The sequence below is a fragment of the Papilio machaon genome, chromosome 6 (assembly GCF_912999745.1).
Source record: "Papilio machaon chromosome 6, ilPapMach1.1, whole genome shotgun sequence".
Lineage (NCBI taxonomy): Eukaryota > Metazoa > Arthropoda > Insecta > Lepidoptera > Papilionidae > Papilio > Papilio machaon.
The window spans coordinates 3,931,098-3,952,149 of record NC_059991.1 but is presented as its reverse complement, the minus strand read 5'-3'; the positions used below and the strand labels follow the sequence as shown (position 1 = coordinate 3,952,149).

General features: G+C 34.1%; 2 protein-coding genes across 2 annotated transcripts; both read left to right on the top strand.

Annotated features, from left to right (window-relative positions):
* Positions 1 to 36: 36 nt before the first annotated feature.
* On the top strand, positions 37 to 14,923 carry LOC106715047 (pancreatic lipase-related protein 2). Its single transcript, XM_014508241.2, has 11 exons — positions 37 to 370; positions 714 to 831; positions 9,922 to 10,069; positions 10,318 to 10,479; positions 10,799 to 10,894; positions 11,139 to 11,286; positions 11,806 to 12,029; positions 13,277 to 13,442; positions 13,678 to 13,816; positions 14,350 to 14,541; positions 14,704 to 14,923. The coding sequence occupies exons 1-11, from the start codon at positions 268 to 270 to the stop codon at positions 14,786 to 14,788; spliced, it is 1,581 nt and encodes a 526-aa protein (XP_014363727.2). The 5' UTR covers positions 37 to 267; the 3' UTR covers positions 14,789 to 14,923.
* Positions 14,924 to 16,225: 1,302 nt separating this feature from the next.
* On the top strand, positions 16,226 to 17,385 carry LOC106715048 (THUMP domain-containing protein 1 homolog). Its single transcript, XM_014508242.2, has one exon. It carries the CDS (start codon positions 16,405 to 16,407, stop codon positions 17,248 to 17,250), a length of 846 nt encoding a protein of 281 aa, XP_014363728.1. The 5' UTR covers positions 16,226 to 16,404; the 3' UTR covers positions 17,251 to 17,385.
* The last annotated feature ends 3,667 nt before the right edge of the window (positions 17,386 to 21,052 follow it).

The window sequence follows — 21,052 nt, the reverse complement described above, 5'->3', positions numbered from 1 at the left end:
TTGAACGTATGTATAATTGTTCATATATAAAACTACAAGCACCAACGTTTATCACACTGTTATTCGATCTGTTAGCAACCAGCTGTACAGTTTGTGTCGTAGTACGTTGATCGTATTTCATTAGTTCATTTCATAGAATTCTTCGATAATATTGTGACGTTTTCATTGTTAGAATTGTGGATTCAGCCAGTCTCAAAGTTCCTTTACCACTGGCATCAAGGTAGTCGTTTAAAAAAATAAAAGAGAAAAAAAAGTGATTTAGTGACCATGTATAATAAAACAAGTGCGACTTTAATGCTGCAAACAATTATGGTGTTAATGGATAAACAGAATTCAACGGACGTGACACGTTTCCCTACAAACTTTTTCGGTTAGTTTTTTTGCTACCTACATTTTTGTTATTATTTCCTTACTAAAAATTGTTACAAGCCGACGTTACTTGGTAAAGAATGCAGCGGTTACTGTAGGATGTGATCAATAATAAAGTATATATTTAATTTGTATAGATCTATGATGGCGGTAAGTAAAGATTTATTTTTAAAAAAGCGATCTTCCGTAATCGTAAACTTTGATTTAATTTGTATGCTTTCACGACTGAATTATTCAGTATAATATTTCAGTAGGTACCCATATTCTATTACTTTTTCTTTTTAAAACCAGCCAGCATTTTACTGTGAATATTTAATTTTATTAACAATTATTTCTTTCTTAAGAGGATGCTGAGCTGGAGAGGTGCTACGGTATCTACGGGTGCTTCTCCAAAGCTTATCCATGGACAGAGAACCGTCCTGATAACTACTTCCCTGCTCCACCGGACTCATTGGGTGTTAGGTAAGTTTAAAGAGAACTAGTTATTTTTTGTTTGATTATTTATATATCTGAATCAGAATAGGGATGTTAACATTGAGTTAAAAATCGATTTTTCGAAAATCGATTTTTACAGTTGATGATAAAAATCGATTTGTCGATTAATCGATTTTTAAATAAAAAATAATCGATTTTAGTCGATTTTTTAAAACAATTTAAAATACAGGGAAAATATAAAAATACAATATTGTTAGATATTTGATGCAAAAGTATTTTAAAAGAATTAAACTAACAGCGAAATAATGAATTTAACTCTACTTCATAATAATCCTCGCTGTAGTATAACCTCAAACCGAACGTAAATAAACAAAAATGTCAGACGTTCCGCAATGACCGATGGAAAGAGACTGCCTCGAGCAGCAGCGCATACTTCCTTATAAAACAACCTTTTGTGTGACTACCCTCAACAGTCCTAACACGGCCTCTCCTGACTGGAGGACGTCCTCGTCCTCCTGTACTTCTTTGCAACTTTGCGAACCATAGGCACGACGTTTGCATAGTTCGTTTACAACAACATAGTGAACCATAGGCACGACGTTTGCATAGTTCGTTTACAACAACATAGTGAACCATAGGCACGACGTTTGCATAGTTCGTTTACAACAACATAGTGAACCATAGGCACGACGTTTGCATAGTTCGTTTACTACAACATAGTGAACCATAGGCACGACGTTTGCATAGTTCATCTACACAAATGACTTCAGCACATGACATAGGCACGACGTTCGCATATCATGTGTCATCTACATGTGCATAACATAGGCACGACGTTCGCTTATTACACACATGTCAGATACATAACTACTCGTATAACATAGGCACGACTTTCGCTTATTATACGCAAGTAGTATCACACAATCGTTCGTATAACATAGGCACGACGTTTGCGTGTCATACGAACATAAGATGTCTCACCGTTAAAAAAAAGCAGAGCATGTCTCGGGAGTCCACTCCCCTCGCCATGGCACCATGTAGGGCAAGCGTCCCGCAGTCCGTTGCCGATAGGAGCGTCCTGCAGTCCGTCCTCTAGATGATATTAATGGCAACCCGCAGTTTGTCAGTCCTGAAAATACTCTAGAAGCATCATCTCCTGATACAGAACGTCTCATATTCCGTTCACAATCTCACTTCTGCAGTTGGGTATCCCGCAGTCTACGCAACGCAGAGCATCTCGACAATACATGGACAAAACAAACTGAACTAATAAAGGGCATCAATGACTATTACGACATAATGACATACGTCTGACTCAGGTAATGGCTTAACACGCTCAGCGCCACCGACTACCTTACAAGTTCACTTTAAAATGAAAATATCATGCTGGCATGTAACGTGTTAAATCTTGTCACGACTCGGCTTTACCTGACCCTCACTAATAAACTGATCGAGGTATTCAATTTCAGTCTTTAGTAAAGAACACATCTTTAAATTAAATGAAAAGTCTGATGTTGACTTATTTGGCATCAAAACTTGAAATATAAAAATATTGGTTCAATCTTACCGCAGTACAAATTGAATAGATCGCGTCGACAATCCTGTCAGAGTGAAATACACAGACAGCGCGTGAGCCTCACTACTCACATATTCTCATGCAGAATAAACAGCTTGGTCCACGCTACCCATATTTCGCGAACACTGGTACGACTTTGATATCGACTCAACTTGCTACGACTACAACAATTATCACGGTAACGATCTGACATTTTTCTCTTTGCATTTATTTTCACGAAAATGCAAACACAAATACAGAGTGAGCAAAGTGGATAGAATCACGCGGATCCTATCCCACTTCTGATGTTAGATATTTGATGCAAAAGTATTTTAAAAGAATTAAACTAACAGCGAAATAATGAATTTAACTCTACTTCATAATAATCCTCGCTGTAGTATAACCTCAAACCGAACGTAAATAAACAAAAATGTCAGACGTTCCGCAATGACCGATGGAAAGAGACTGCCTCGAGCAGCAGCGCATACTTCCTTATAAAACAACCTTTTGTGTGACTACCCTCAACAGTCCTAACAATATATTATTTCCTTGGCATTTATTGCAATAAAACATTTTATAAAATAAAATAAAAATTAAGTAAATGTAGTAAAACAAAACAACAAACTTATGATTTTAATAACGAAAATATGAAACAAATAATTTCTTAAACATTCATTTAAACACTAAAAAAAATATTAATAATCACAAATAAGATAAACTAGCTGTGCTAATGACTTCTTCCGCGTGAAATACTTTTTTCGGGTAGCATTTTAATTATTTAGGCTAATTATTTTACTTAACATTATAAAAATTACATCAAAACATATTAAACATACAAAACATTCTCATAAACCTTATATTTTTCCATACAAACTTTCATGTCCTATTCCCTATTGTTATTTTGCTCCCTAGAGGGTAACTTTTACAAATTTAAAATGTCATATTTATTTATATCACATTAACAGACTAAAAATAAGTTTCAAGCTTCTAACTATAAAATTGATCATACTTCCATATCCCTCTCTTCCAATCACTTGAAAATCCTTTTTTTATTATTTCATTGAAAATTCTATTCTATTTCTATTTAATAAGTAGCCCATGTCCTTTCTTCAGGCTCTAGATCTAGACTATCTTTGTACCAAATTTAATTTAAATCGGTTCAGTAGTTTTAGCATAAAAGCGAGACAGACAGAGTTGTTTTCTTATTTAATTTAATATTAGAAGGCATAAGTATTAGAATATAAAAATATATTAAACTGACTCGTTCATTTACAACAATTTGCAATGAACTTGTTTATCGTATTATATGTCGCAGGGCGTGAAATATCTCATCGATAGCGCTTTTAGAAAAATCGAATAAATTATATAATCGATTTTTAAAAAATCGATTTTTGTAAAAAAAATAATCGTTCCATAAAAATCGTAAAAAAACTTATAATAATCGATTTTTTCATAATCGATTATTATTTTAACATCCCTAAATCAGAAATAAGCACCGTTGACCGTAACCCGGAAATCCTAGCAGATATTACAGAACTACATGCGGTATGATATGGTACGGAACATCTCTCATGCTTGTTGATAAATACATTCATCTACTCTTATGTTCATACTCATCTCGCCTTTCTTTAGTTTGTAAATATGTGCTCGATATATTCATGAGTTTCTATTTCGAAAAATTTGTAGAAAAACGTATTGCTCTCTACAGGAAACTGACATATCAATATTATTTTGCTTGGATATTCAGGCAAAGGAAAGTCGCCGCTTGTTTATCCAAAATTACAATTGAATTATTTTTCTTCTTCCATTACACTATAATAGGCTGAAAGAGAAATAAACGGATTACCCTATCAATATAAATCTAGTGATTTTACCAATGGGAAGAAAAACTGAAAGCTCGAGTAGGTGGCGCCAGTGCCAAGAGTATGCTGTCATCTGTGAAAATTTTTATTTCGTCATTCTCGCGATTTTTTTATAAATAATTATCATTTATTCTCTATTGACTGTGCCGAAATTAAAAAAAGAGCTCCGAATTCGAAATGAATCCACAGACATACCATACAAATAACAACTTTACATTATAAAATAAATGTATACAATGTATACAAATGTATGCATAAAAATTATGTATCAATCACGTAATGAAGCATGAAAATGGACTTGTCGAATTACAAGGGGCGACAAATTAGCGCAGGTCCACTGTATTCATAACCGTAATTTCTATTCTATTTATAAACCGCTTCATCTTAAGATTACTTACCCTATTCTCTAGTTTCGGTTATAAATTTTATAGCTCTTGGTGCAATTTAAATAGGTCCGTAACTTATACCCCGCTTGCGAAGTCAATATCGCTCACGAGAGCCATCAAACTTCTCAACTCGAATACTCTCACAGTGTTACTATGCGGGTTAGCGGCTAACCGGAGAGAGATAATATAAAGTTTATGGCTTCTCGAATATAAACGTCTAATAAACTTGTGGTGAATTATGCGTAAACATAATCTCGTTACTGAAATTTGTTTACGTTCTCATTTTCATTTAGTAAAAAAAAAACATGCATAGACCAAAGATGAAAGAAACATTGTTAAAAAAAATTCAGTCGAATTGATAACCTCCTTCTTTTTGAAGTCGGCTAAAAAGCGCCAATACCTTAATGATTAAAGGTTACACCCATAGGTGGGCACAGTTAATCAAAAAGTTAACTTCGTTAATCGTTAATTCGTTAAATAAAAATTTAACTTCGTTAATCGTTAAAGCGTTTAATTTACGAAAATTTAACGCAAGTTAAAGTTAACAGTTAAAGTTAATTTTTGTTTATATTACGAGTATAAGGCGCAAGCGGGAAATGGCCATACGAATAATCTCCGAATCGTATGGACCGATTTTGTCGAGACTTTCATTAAAACTTAGGCTATATTTTTACTGCGCTTACAAAATCTCGGGCGATCGCTAATCCTATCTATAGTTTAGTTATATAGTATACTAAAATATAATTTAGAGAATAGGAGCGATGTACTAATGCCTGTACCATAATAATGACATAGCATGCACTAGTTACACACACTTATATACTACACTGACAATGATGGACAATTGACTATTTCAGTCAATTTTTTTATCGACAATCCGACGTCACGGAATTAGAGAGCTAACTAAATTTAGACAACACAAATTTTCTATTAAACAGTAAGACATGTGAAAATATTCAAAAGAAAACAATCAAAACTTTTATGCAGTATTTACATTTATCTGTTACTATTTGCACCCGGATATTCATTTGCTCATACTCCAACAACTGAACATTTAATTTTATGTATAATTTGGTAATATTTTTTTATTTTATTTTAGCTAAGGACCCACGAACAGACTTATCATTTTTACGTACTTTTTATTTATTAATATAGATTTATTAATAAAACTTCTAACATCAGAGGAAACTTATTATAACATTGATAAATAAACTATATAACCAATCCAGTGATACATCTCAACACATCAAACTATACAACTGAGATGCCTTCGATAACTTCTATCATCTAATGATCTATCGTCCTATCTATTGTTGTATGTTAAATCAAGTTAAATTACTCTCAGTGTATAGAGCATAAGTTACACGACATAACGAAAACAACCGATCGCGGGTGATGTCTTCTCTCTTTCTTATCACCTATAAAATCGTTATAGTTAATTAGTAAGAATATGGTTTTTAATTATTTTCAACGACATTCGATTAATTTTAAAATAAACTTTCTATATACGTAAAAAATCGATGTCTTTTTGTAAAGGTAGTGTAGGGACATTTCATATATTAAATTTAGTATAACACAGTTTAACATTATTTCACTAACATAATTATTTTGTCTTTTTCCTCATTCTTTCTCGTTTTGTCGTATACTTTTTTTTTTGTAAACAAACAAATTATCTTCGCTATTGTCTTTGCGCAGCGCACGTGCATCCCCGACCATTAGAAGGGTTGGGGCCATAAATCCATCGAGTTCGTTATCGTATTCTCTTTGCGGCTGTCCATTTGATCCTTTGTTCATATTTTTGTTGTTGTTAAAATTATTTTTCGTTGACTATGAAGAAGCCCCAAAAAAACAAACGACGGTAATAAACACCTAAATCCCTTTTGTTTTTGAGGAACGTTTATTGCGTGCACATTTCGTCTTTCGAATTTTTAAATTTATTTTTCATTGTTTGTTTCTTATCTACGCAATGAAAAAAAAAATCCTATTTGTACGCTTTTTCAAATGAACCATAAACTATTTTTTTTTATATTTTTTGTTGTCTTTAAACTCCAACATTAAAATAAACATTTTTGTCTGCAACAAAGTTTAGTTGCATTTTAGGTACGACGTTGAAGAGTAATGCACACTCGATTATTTTGATTGCAATTCAACGTAGAGTTTATCTCTTTTAATAGATTTTGCGTCTCACGTATAACAATTATTGTATTAAGAGTAAAGTGTTTTCGAACCTTATGTTGATTTTATAACAAAGTCTTGTTCTAAAAAAAGTCATGTTAAATAAATGAAAACCAGTTTTAATGTGAATAAAATGTAATAGACTTTTCGATATATTTGTGTAAATGTGAAATAATTATTAAACTTTGAAGGTGTCTAGCGCCTAAACTTCGCAATATTTGATAGAGGTAAGTTTGTTTAAATCGTCACTATTTTCTAACAAGGATTCTGTGGTACTCTTTTGATCACGTCTATCCCGGCCGCTCGGTGTATTGTTTATCATGCATCACACTCGCTCGTTCTCGTTCCAGCGTTAGCAACTTGAAGTGGACTGACTATCGTACCCAGGGGCGTAAAATTATCGTACATGGATCGAAATTATCGTATTTTTTAGGATAATGTCTATTATAGATAAATTAATCATATAAATTGTAATATTGATATGCATGCAAGTACTTTATAGTTTATCTTTTTTAAACCACCGCTGTCAAATCAACAGAACACTGAAACCCAAATGTTTTGCACGTGGTACAGACCTGAACTGATTCCCTTTCCACTTTAAGTTCAATAAACGCGCCAAACTTAAAATTCACTTAGACAAAATTTCACTGTTCTCATGCAAGTTGGGTATGAAACACGTCAAAATTTTGTATTTATAAAGAAGAAATGGATATGAATGGGTGGTGAAATAAAAAATCAAAGAATTTTTTTTATATATCAATATACACTTATATTCATAAAAACAGAAAATATAATTTTTATATTTTAATATAGTCTTTAAAAAATAATTTAGTATTCATAAAATTTTGCTGCTCTAGAAAATTACTTCTTTCTTCACTTAATTTGAATAATTCCGTTTGTCAGAGCGAATACGGACATATAATCATAATAATATAACGAAATAACTGCCAACTTTTCTACACAAAATATACGATACATATGAAGTGTGAACATAATCGAAATATCGAAATATCGAACTTATATTCTCTTGTTCGCATTGGTAGATGCTATACTAACCAATAAGAAAGCGTGTACAGCAGGCGCTGGATAAAGTTACAGTATTGGCAGTGGTGAAACTTAGTAGAGCGGATCGTAAGGACCAATAGGAATAAAGAACTTGTATTTCCCGGTATTTTCTCAAGATTTTATTGGACAAAATAAAATCATGCTACTGCGGTTTAGACTATCAACGCATGAATGAAATAATATAAATTCTCAAATTTTGCATCATGATAGAAATTATCGTACAATCTGCGTACGATAATAATATGCTATCGTACATCGTATGTAGGCACAAAATTATCGTATGTGTACGATAATTATCGTACGGTTCCGAACGCTGTCTCGTTCTCTCTCGTTCTCGTTCACCATTCGACTCGCCGACGGTCGCCGAACATAGCCGAGCTTACGAATGTAGCCTGATGCATAATTTAAATAAAATGACAACACGTCAATAAGTGTCTATTGTAACAATTAACGGACTACATTAACGGAAGTAGAATTTAACGGAAGTTAACAAGAGCGTTAACACTTTTTGAATTTAACTTAAAAGTTAATCCGTTAAGGAAAATGTTAACTTCGTTAATTAACGATTAACGGATTAACGAGTTAATGCCCACCTTTGGTTACACCATTTTATTTTAAACCATATCCTTAGTTGAAACTGTTACCTTTCATAGTGTAAATATTAATGAATTAGTATTAGTTACAATATTCGTTTTCATTGTTTATTTGCATTGAATAGAGTCGAAAACTACTAAACCGATTTGTAGAATTCTTACATTGTTTGGAAGCGACATACGTTACTGCTGGTGTAAGAATAAAATACAGAACCGTAAGAAACTAACATAGATAAGAGACATTTGCTTCGAATGCAATATATTGATTTTATTAAATAGCACAAATCATCAAAAGTGGGTGTGGTTTGACAAACAAATACATCATTGTTTGCCAATATTCGATATGATAAGCTGCGTATCGTAATGTTTTCTTACTACGATTTAACGAGGCTCAAAGTTTAATTAGCAAGATCCGCTTCTTGTTTATATCGTATAATTTATATGTCACAGTTATAAGAGTTATCAGGGTAAATTCCAACTGTTTTATTTTTATTTACAATTGTAACGACTGACTACTAATATTTTTTGTATAAACTTTGCTTCATTTGAAGGCAAGTTTTTGTGATAGTAGAAAAATATTAAAAAAACCGCTAAATATCACATATATAAAGGGGATGTTTAAGTGTTGTCCAAACGCATAAAACTTCAATGACGTCACACGTATATGTACGATGTTCAAAAAGTTTAGTTACGTTAATTTTTTCAGATAATTAAATACAATAAATAATTAATTATTTAAAAGTAAACCATCTAGTTACACGTATGTCGTTTCTGGAACACAAATAAAATTACTTTGGAACTATCATTTAACGATAGATCATATAGTAAATGTCACATAATTAAAGTCTACGAGATAAAGGCGGGGGCTCGTCCGTGACATCGGTCCATTGTTGGCCAAGACAAAACATATTTACGATAGGCTGCATGGTGACGTATTTATCATTATTTAGATAAACAAGTTATTTTTGTTGCAATATATTCCTTTAATGAACACGCGCCGCTAAGGGTCTGTTGACCTTTGGACAGTGGGCCGGCCCGATGCGTGGGTAGACCGATAATATGACATTTCGTAAGTTTAGTATCACTTAATAAAATTAGGAACACAATACAGAAAAAAAATATGTTATAAAAATATATTTTTATCTCGATTGTTCGACAATGATAGCGGCACGAAGTTGGAAAACTTCCCTAGTAATTAAATATATAGGTAGTGGACTAGCTGTCGCGAGCGACTTCATCCGCGCGGAATAAAAAAAACTTGATAGCCTCTGTGCAAAATTTCATCGAAATCCATTGAGCGTAGCACAGCAAACATCAATCCATCCATCCATCTAATATTAGAAGTTTAGTAAAATATACATAATAATTACAAGAAGAAAATATACATTAAAAATTAAGATAAACATAGTCCTTGGATATATTCCGAATATTCTTCCCGATAGTTAACTATTTTTTTTTGTTCAACCTATTTTTCTTTTTAGGTATGCAGTATTCACTAGACGGAATAGAAAGATCCCATTACTATTACAAGCGGATGATAGCGAGAAAATTCAAAATGCCAACATCGATCCTAGAGGGCCATTTTACTTGATCACTCATGGATTCATTGATGGCGGACATAAAATATGGGTACGTTTATTTACGATTACACAAAAATACACGTATTAATTTTGATGACATTTTATGACGTCATAAAATCTGTTTACGCAGTCAGCAGAAGCAAAATAACTAGACTTAGGTGGTGAAATCTGTCATATAAATAATAGTTGTGGAATAAGTGTAAATTTATCATACTGAAACTACACTAAGGAAAGCGAGTCTGATTGCGCACTTCTATGAATAACCTACAGCAATAATTCAGAGTAATATTTCCACAGGTACAAAATATGGCAAATGCCCTCTTGAACGTAGAGGGCAATGAAGCGGCCACAGTTATGATCGTAGACTGGCGGAAAGGTTCCCAGCCTCCGTACGGGCAGGCCGTTGCTAATATACGACTGGTTGGAGCTATGACCGCGCATCTTTTGCATACTTTATATGTAAGTTAGTACTTATTGTTACATCATCTTCCCTTTCCTTATTCCACCTAGTGACCAGATCGATTGATCTTCCGTCATCTCGTTCGTTACTCCCTTCTTGATCATAACACCTTTCACGCAATCCATCTATCTTTGACCTAGCAGACCTGGGACCAACCGTGCTTGTGTATCCCTCCGTATTCATTGTTAAAGTTCTTCATGTCACATGCGGTTCTTTCCTCGTAACATGCCACTAAAATCTAATAGTACCCCACTGTTGTAAGAATAATTATATATTATTCTATCTTTGTCTAATATTAACTATTTTGTTGATTTTTAGAAAGTGCTAGGTTTGACCAATTTAGACAATTTTCACTTCATCGGTCATTCCTTGGGCGCTCATCTTGCCGGATACTGCGGTCACACTTTACAAAGGGTTAGTATAATTAACTTTTATCATTTAAAAATGAAAAGTTTATTATTTATAATTAAATAAAACTTAATTGCTAACATATGTATTCTTCAAGACTATGTTAAACATCCATGTCACACATTTCGTCGTGATACGTTGGAACTGTTCTCGAGATACCTTCTGACAAACATCCATACATGTAAACTTTCGCATTTATAAATTAGTAAGATTTATCACTAAAGACTTATTAATATTGTTAATGTTGCAGCAATTCAACTTGAAGCTGGGCAGGATAACGGGCTTAGACCCAGCAGCGCCGTATTTCAGTAACACGGTGACACTGGTGCGCCTCGACCGCTCTGATGCCAAGTACGTCGACATCATACACAGCAACGCCATGCCATTGTATTTCTCAGGTACAGTTAAACAAATTAATTCGCTTCCTATTTAGGATTGTATATAGTTTAGCGAGTTTTATATAAAGTTCATGCAATTTTCCTAATTCTTCAAATTGAATATCATAAACGGGTCAAGACTCGACGAACCAAAGTTAGAAACTTTCATTATGTTTAAAATCTTTAAAAATGAGGAAAATGATGTAGGACGGTTTTTGGGATTTTCGGTGTTGGCCAAAAATAGTCTAGACCTTATCTGGATTCGGCGAAACGCTGTTGTTTGTAAATGTCATTGATAAGCGACTTCTCGTCAAAAAAAAAAAAAACTCAAACATTTGTCGGGCTGTAATTCAAAATTTTGCTCTCGAAGCTTGTTAAAACTGATTCTAATTTTAACATGTGAGGTTCAAGGTCAAGAAAGCAAATGTAGTCCCGAGATGTTTCATCATCCTTAAAAACGTTGCTACATTTTTTTAACTGATCATTTAGTTACCGTCTCAGCAAACATAGTAAGATGTTACGTATAATTTGCTTACGCAGGTTTCGGTATATCAGAAGCGATAGGTGACGTGGACTTCTACCCGAATGGTGGGTCGACACAGCCGGGCTGCAAGAGTGAGGGTGCGCAGAGCCCCGCCGGCGCAGACATGTACACACAGCTCGGACACCTCGTCAGCTGCAACCACAAGAGGAGCTGCGATCTCTTCACTGAGAGCATTACCTCCTCATGTCCTTTCATGGCCGTCCAGTGTCAGTCATATGAGGTATGCTAACCTTTGTAATTTACCTCAGTTCTGTCTAGAAACTTCTAGAACCTATTTAGAGAATTGATATATTTGACATAGTGATTCGGAAAATAGCTTTTGATCGATTGTTTGCTTATTTTAGTATATAGTTGGCCTATAAATAGACAAAAAATAGTTTTGACTCATAATGTTGAAAGATTAGATATATTTCAGATGATTTCTAGTATTTAAACATATCGACGCTGGAAAGCGTAAACGCTGTAACCCCGAAAGTATGAACTTTACAGGAGAGCCAAAAAATGATAACTCGTGAGCTGATACGCCTACAAGCATGCGGTATTTAGCAATGTTGTGTAGTTTGTGCTAACCTATAATAAAATCATTATCGTTTGATAATGGTTGAAATTATTAACATGTGAAAAACATATTCGCGATTTCAAGGGTTACAGCGTTTATGCTTTCCAACGTCGATATACACAAAAGATCATATTTTTTGCTTGAATAATTGGTTTGTGTTGGCGCTGTTTCTGCTGCGCCCTAACAGATGGCGCTGTAGCGAGACATCGATTGATTTAATCGCGATATTTAGGGACATGTCTCGCTACATATATACCTCCCGTGGGTCGCAGATGTTTTAGGTGTTTGATAATTGTTCTGCATTGCGTCGTTGTTATTGGTGTCGTTTGGGTTTTATAGTTTTCGTTCGTTTCGTTGCTGCGTTGGTCGAGCCGTCTGAATTTCAGACAAAGTTGCGTAGGATAGTAGATTTAGTAGACATACAATTTGAATAATTCGATAGTAAATCCCAGACTAGAATATAAAAAGTTTTAATACAAGTGAAATCTCTAAAAACAATGCTATGAAAAATTAAATCAACATAACCAAGGTTAGCGAGAGCGTCGGTGGCTCAGGGGTTAAGCACTTGACTTGCAATCTGCAGGTCCTGGGTTCGAATCCAGCCATGTACCAATGTGTTTTTCGATTTTCGATTTACATATGTACATTTATCCGACGTTCTTACGGTGAAGGAAAACATCGTGATGCAACCTGCACATATCTGAGAAGAAATTCAATGATATGTGTGAAGTCAACCAACCCGCACTTGGCCAGCGTGGTTGACTATGGCCTAGTCACCCCTAAAATTGGGGTAGGCTCCGAGCCCCGCGGTGGGGACGTATAGTGAGCTGATGATGAACCAAGGTTAACCATAGGTTTTATTTTACTAGAATATCAATAATTACAAGTACTACGATATAATTTTGCAGACGTTCCTTGCCGGTAACTGCACCACATGTGACAGTAAGCATTACTGCATCCCCATGGGATACTATTCCTATACATTCTACAAGAGACTGCTGGCCCAAGGTCTGGTCGACTCCAACTCTCACATCACACTCTACTCTATGACAGGTGGCTCCAGCCCATTTTGTAGTAAGTTTCTGTATATTTTAATTTAAAAAGTAATACAAAAATAACCTACAAAGAAAAAAATTCCTTCGTTGAAAAAATCTCAAAAAATGTGGGTAGTCTCAAAAATCCACTTTTGTATCGAATTTTTCTTCTAACTTTTTCATATTAAAGTATCTCTTTGCATAAAATGTAATTATCTTAATAAGCTTTTTAAATTAAAACGTATAGTAATCAATATGTTTGTTGTATTTATCAGAGGTGCACTACAAAATAACATTGAAGGTGTCAAACTCAACTGAGAGCAGAGTGCACGGACCAGATGTGGGCAGGATCTCTGTTGTACTTGTCGACAAGAATAACAGCAAAAGCGATCACAAATTCATTGATGATGAACAGTAAGTAAGATGTTTTAAAAACGAGCAAACGATCACCTGGATTCACCGAAACAGCGAAGCGACCACTGTCCACAGACATCTGCAATTGCAGGCGCATAGAAAGATAATATTTCCCCTTCTTCTATGTCTCCTTCTCCATCAAATCAACTTCCCGTTCCCATCCTTACCTTATAAGAGAAGGGGGGAGATGCGAAACTAAACTCATCATATTTCTGTGTGGTCGTGGTATTGCAACGGGCGAGTCGAAAATTGCAAACGTGCAATCGCTACCTGATTTAGCTAAAATAGCAAAGTGACCACTGCTCATAGGTAATACCCCTGACGCTTCAGGGACGAATACGAATCGATTGACACTGCACTAAATCGGTATCGATTTAGATTGGTTTAGCTCGCAAGGAGTCACATTAGAGTGGCCATATACTTGAGAAAAATTCCTACCATTTTTTGTAGACAAATTTCCTTATCAGAATTTTAGTAAGACCTTATCTCTTTGTCACTCATAAAAATAACTAAAAGTTTTTTTTTAATTCTAGGAAATACTACAAACCTGGTGATGTAGAAACTAAGATGGTGCCATTCAAGGATACAGGTTACCCGCCGATGTCGGTCATTGTCGAATGGAAATACGAAACAAATTTGTTCAACCCTATGACATGGAGGTTGTTGAAGTCACCCAGTATTTATATTGAATATATGAAAATATCTTCTATTGAATATAATACTGAGTAAGTAAAAATTACCAATCTATTAATAGACTCTACCTTTATACTTTACCTATTTATTGATGTTAGGGTTGTCTCATTTTAAACAGTATTTATATTCTGAAATTCGATGTTAGTTCACTTGATTAAAAAGCACATAATGATCTTTTTTTTTTGAAATTTCAGCATCACCGTGTGCCCAAAGATGAAAAAGCCTGTCGTTGCAAACTTACAAACTGTAATGAAGACAAAATACTGCGGGTTTTCGTAGTAATTATAGAAAATTCGTTAGTAGTTCGCTTCTTTGAATGGGAAGAAAAACTGAAAACCAGCGCCAAGAGTCGGCTGTCATCTGTCAAAGATTATATACGTCATTTTAAAGATTTAAAAACCTAAAATATAAATTTATTTCTTACTAGCTTTTACCCGCGACTCCGTCCGCGCGGCATAAAAAATAGAAAACGGGGTAAAAACTATCCTATGTCCGTTTCCTGGTTCTAATCTACCTGCCCACCAATTTTCAGTCAAATCAATTCAGCCGTTCTTGAATTATAAATAGTGTAACTAACACGACTTTCTTTTATATATATAGACCAGCTTTTGCCCGCGACTCCGTCCGCACGGAATAAAAAATAGAAAACGGGGTAAAAACTATCCTATGTCCGTTTCCTGGTTCTAATCTACCTGCCCACCAATTTTCAGTCAAATCAATTCAGCCGTTCTTGAATTATAAATAGTGTAACTAACACGACTTTCTTTTATATATATAGACCAGCTTTTGCCCGCGACTCCGTCCGCACGGAATAAAAAAAATAGAAAACGGGGTAAAAATTATCCTATGTCCGTTTCCTGGTTCTAAGCTACCTGCTCACCAATTTTCAGTCAAATCGATTCATTATTTGTTTTTGATTATTTGACGGAAGTTATGACTATAGTCAACAGAGTAATTTGTATATAAAGTGTTTTTTTGTATTTCAGTGTATATTTGTGCTACCGTCACGCTTGATCATCCCATCTGTAATGTGTCATAGTCATAGGCAGTTTTTTTCCCCATCAACTGATATTGTGCTATCGTGGAAATGTGCGTTAATTGTCGTAAAAGTATTCAAATAGTATTTATTTATTAAATTTTAGCGAACGGAAATTGTAATTTAAAATGTTTAATATGTTTTAGTGTTAATAGTAGATTTTAATTAAAATAGCTTTAAGTTAAAAGTTTCGTTATTTTGTTTCTATTCAAATAAAGTTATATCGATGCGTGTTTTTGTCTTTATTATTCTTACTAAGGTTATACCCTAACCCTATGCTCCATTTTGACCACGTTGACAACTTTCATGGTTAGAACCTAGTTCGTAGGACTAGTAAAAAAAATTATTGAAGCATTAAACTCTTGAAGGTGGTTTAAAATTTTAGTTTCTTCCTATGGAAAAAATCCAATGCGTCTAAGTTGCGTAAAATGCGATTTATTACACTTATTTTTAAAAGTAGATTTGAGTTATTTTGTATGATTATAGCTCAGGGACAGAAAATTCATTGAATTTTCAAGCTACGAGTGTATCTTAGAGAAGGAAAGGGTCTTTTATAAAAAAGTAACAAATTATAGGTGGTTAATTATATATGTCTAAAACATAAAATGACAAATAACAAGCAAAGCACATTTAGAATCTGTGAGAATGTTTATATAACACAATACAGTGAGATGCTCGTTATCTGTGTATTTATATAAATGTCACGTTTGAGTTTGACAATATTACGTTACGGCATGGGTGTACCTAGTTTAAATGATCATGTTATTATGTGATTTCATAATTCAATTCACGTAATAACTTCAGTTATATCACGGACCGTTGCTATAAAGGAGTGACTAAGTGTGTCAGTGCAATAAAAATGGGTGATAACAGGAAAAAGAAGAAGTTTTACTTTAGAAAGAGGAGAAACAAATACTTCTTGGAACCCGGCTTTAGAGGTTTTTTCTGCACATGTAACTTCAGAGAGAAAGACTGCGTAAAAGAAATGTATAACTTGCTGAATGAGTACGCCGGTAAGATATACCCCGACCTGGAAAGTGATCAAGTGCCACCATCTGCTGCCAACGAGGAAAACTCCTTGAGCGAATCTGAAGAAGAAACTGACATTGGGGACTTGTTGAAGCGTGAAGTGGACTCAATGAAGAAAAGTTCTCAGAAATCTCTTAAGCACAAGAGATTTCAAGTTGTTGAAACAGGGGCTTCAAATTGTATTTTTATTAAGACTAATTTACCTAGCCCAGAAGTGCTAACCACAGCGATTATACAAGATTTGTCAACAACAAAGGTGCAGAAAACACGTCATGTACTACGCCTGCTACCCATAATGGCTACATGCAAAGCTAATTTACCTGACATAATGGAGGCGGCTGGAAAACTGTTTGATAAATACTTCTTGAAAAATTCATCAACATTTGCAGTCATCTTCAACAAGCGGTTTAACAGCAGTGTGTGCCGGGATTTGATCATCAAGGAGCTGGCAGATTTAATAGTGCTTAAAAATGGCAACAATAAAGCAGATTTGAAGAATCCAAGCCTATGTATCATAGTGGAAATTATAAAAGGCATCTGCCTTTTGAGTGTTGTAGACAATTACTTTTTGTATAAGAAATATAATTTACACGAGTTGGGTAAAGATGAATCAAATAATGATTCGGAGGCAACACAAGCAAAGAAGTTTAAGAGTGATGATGAAAATGTCAAATAAACTTTTTAATAACTTTTTTCTATATCTATATACTCTTCTTGTAGATGTATGTTAATGTAATCTATTGCCCCAAAACCAATTATAGCACCAAATTTTCTCTTTAACTTTGTGGTCCACTTTAAAATATACATGTGAGAACAAAATTCATACAAAGTTTTATTCAATTATTCATTCTATTAAGCAAGATCTTTAAATGTACCACACCTTAAAATCCTTTATATTAACCAAACAAAGAAACATACCTTTTACAAGTTACATAATGTTGAGTCTTATATAATAGGAGGCTTTCAAAATATCAATATCCCTCCCAAGCAACCTCTGGAAGAAAAGGTTTCGATGGGCCACGATAGATGGCGCTTATCCTATAGTTTATATTTATTTAGGGATTAAACATTTAATTTTTAATCTGATTTACAGTATTGTAAGGTTTTTCCGCTAATGGGTTTGTATCCCCACGTTAAAAAAAAAGTGGGTTTGTATATTTGTATGTGATTAAATTCTATCGAGATAGCTTTCACCTTAAAAAAGACCTGAACGATTTGAATTTTGAGGTGTTAGTAGGCCTTCAAACTAGACATAAATTTTCGCAACTAACTTGCGCATACCTTTTCGTAATTCTAACTTTCGTAAGTCTTTTAAATTACACTTTTAGAAACAAAGAACAGAAGATTAAAAAAAGCTTTTCTACGAATAAATAATATACCTATCAGATTTAATAAAGTTACACGAACTGTATGCCTTCGATTTCAGTTTGAGTGACTGGTGAACGGTGAGAGGGGTCGGGGTCTGAATGCGGGCTTGGGGGTGGCTTTGTTGATTAGCTGCCTTTGTTTTAATACCCTAGACAGGTCCTCTGTTAGCTCCCTTAACATAAATTGTTATGCTTTGTAATTCGACATAAAGTTTCCCTACATACAGCAATACAATGTACGTAGTTGTTTTTCACCTGAGTACACTACAAATAAATTGTTATGAAAATCTTTAAACGGTGAAAAAAAATGTACTTCTAGATTATATTAAGTGCAAAGGAAAAATACGGTTCGAGGAAATTACTTTGCGCATAAATAACTACAACAGGAAACAAATAGGACATACAGTAAAGTTTCACTTAGCGTAAGCTCCCGCGCGTTAAAATAAAACTCGTTGGAATTTGTTTAATGTGGCACAAACTTTTTTATACCCTTTACTGAAGCATGGACTGTTAGAGAGATATTTGAAAAGTATATTTCTAGCTTAATGTTATAATTTTACTTGCTTTTATATAATTGGATGGTGTATTAAAGTAGTAAAACTTTAAACAATAATTCTTTGTATGGAATTTGGTGCCCGTTTTCATGGCATACATCCCTTATCATTCTATCATCACGGGTTCTTTATCTACCCTGACACATTTGATATGATGGCCCTCGTCAAGATATATTTTGCCTAACTAAATTATCTAACTATATCATATTTATATTTCACTAAGAATGGTGTAATTTCACTATTAAAAAAAAAAAAACTTGAGAGGTGTCAAGGGACACCCGGATGGAACGAAGTTCCTTTCAATTAATTAGTGAAGGAACCAATGTTTATTCTATGCATAAAAAACTTAAGTCTTCACAAGAAGTACATTTTATTTCTATGAATTTTCGTTATATATTGTCACGTCGTTGCCATGGTGATATAGCAAAAAGTGTCGTGACAACTTTTCGTAAGAATTTTTTCCGTCTAGCCCCCTTTCACAACGCGCGATAAGGAACTTCGTTCCAAAAACTATTTACGGTGCAAATAGTCCCTAAGTCCCAACTCTTACTACGAAGTATTTACATACTCTTTGGCGTAATATTAAAAAAAAAAAATACTTTTCCATCACGTTTATCATTTAGAATTAGAAATATTATGCCAGTATTGAATGTGTATGCTGTCATAGCGGTTACCGAAAAGTTATTACGTTTGTGTACGTGGTCGGATAGATTCCATATGGAGCCATTTTAAATGACAGGAGGCACCTACTATTTATTCAGGGCTGTCAATTATTACGAATTGTATGTGATTTTTCTATATAATGGTTCTATTTTGTTTAATCATAACTTTGATATTATTGGTTATAAATTGCGTTTATTTCTAAGTTTAATGCGACAATTTTCACTTTTTTTTGTATGATTGCGATTTTTATTTGGCAAACTTAATTAAGATTCAAAGGTGCTAAAACTAAAAGGTGCGAAGTTATATTGATTGCGGTTTATGATCTGATAGTATTAATATTTTGTCCATTTCATTTAACAAAAATATCTTCAAGTAACAACTGACTGGTGCAATGCGGTAAACGGAGAGCTTGACGACGTGTTAAAAACTTTAAACTTTTAATTTATGTTCAACGTTGTACTAAACTACTTTAAAATAAAAAAATACTCTTACGATTTAACGCAATTAGGGTGTTACTAGAAAAGTTATCTACTTATTGCCAACGTTTTATTACATATTTTGTGTTTTTTAAGTTACAGTAAAGATGCTGACAACCTTATCGTAAATACAGTAAACTTTTAAATGTCTACTTTTCAATTTAAAATCATTTCCTTTATACAAAAAAATAAACTTGGAAGACAATCAGTAAACCAATCAATATCATTTTATAATCTTAACGACTTTAGTTCATTTTTATTCATACTTATAATTATTTATCACAGCCAGCCCTGCAAGGCAACATATATCGCAAACGAAGGGGCTTCCTTGGCATGCTACTCTGATATAATCCCTGCGGGAACCATCCACCACCACTAAAAATATTTAACTCCTCGTGCATTTAATAACATATTATTATAAACTGCTAATCTGCCCAGATTAGAAGATCCACGCTTGTCAATATTACATTTTAATATCGTACCTGTCACATAATAAATTAATTAATGACGGCTTAACTCACGTATGATTGTCCGGTGACGGCACCGACTAGTTTCGAACCCGTCGGGGATCCATCTTCAGGGCGAGTGTTTATTTTGAGGTAATAAACAGCCGGTTATTATTAATTTATTATTATGTCTCAAGAAGTTTAAAAAATTTAATTACCTTTCACATACTCTTCCAAAAAATATACTGGAAGTGTTTTAAAGTTTTGTTTTATTAGATTACTTCTGTTTAGGAAAGCTATCAATTTCAAGTTTAAAAAAACACTTTTCAGCTAGCGGTTCTCAGGAGAATTTTGTGCATTAGAGCTGTGAAGTAGTTTCGGCTATTTGCATTTCAAAAGCAATTTAAAACAACCATTCGAAGTAAATTTCTTTTTTATTGATTTGAATGTTATTATTAAAGCGAATTATTAAAAGTCCTAGATGAAAGATGTCTATCACAACGCGATTTTACATTTTATCACAAAATCAATAATTCAACACATCATTACCAACGGCTAGAGTTTAAACTGATTTGTAATTCTAACATCACGAATACAAAATGACAAAAAGGCAGAAATGACTCGGTAATCAGTACTTATCTAACAAGCAGGCAACCGGCAGCGTGGTTGGTTCTGAGTTCATAAGTTAAGTAAACTGAAGTTGAAGTTATGTTGACCTTCCGAAGACAGAATAAAAACTGAACTTGCGGTGTCAGTGCAACGGCTTATATAGGGTAGATTCACGGGATGTGACGACATCGTTGACGTTTAAGATTGATCAGCGACGACTTCCGTTTTGCTGGCGAGTAGGCGGATGTAGATGGCGTTGTAGCTCCGCTCTGCTACGTGCAGGCTCAACAGGCGGACGTAGATGGCGTAACAGCTCGGCCATCCTGAAATTGAGTGACCACACGAAACATATTAGTACACAGT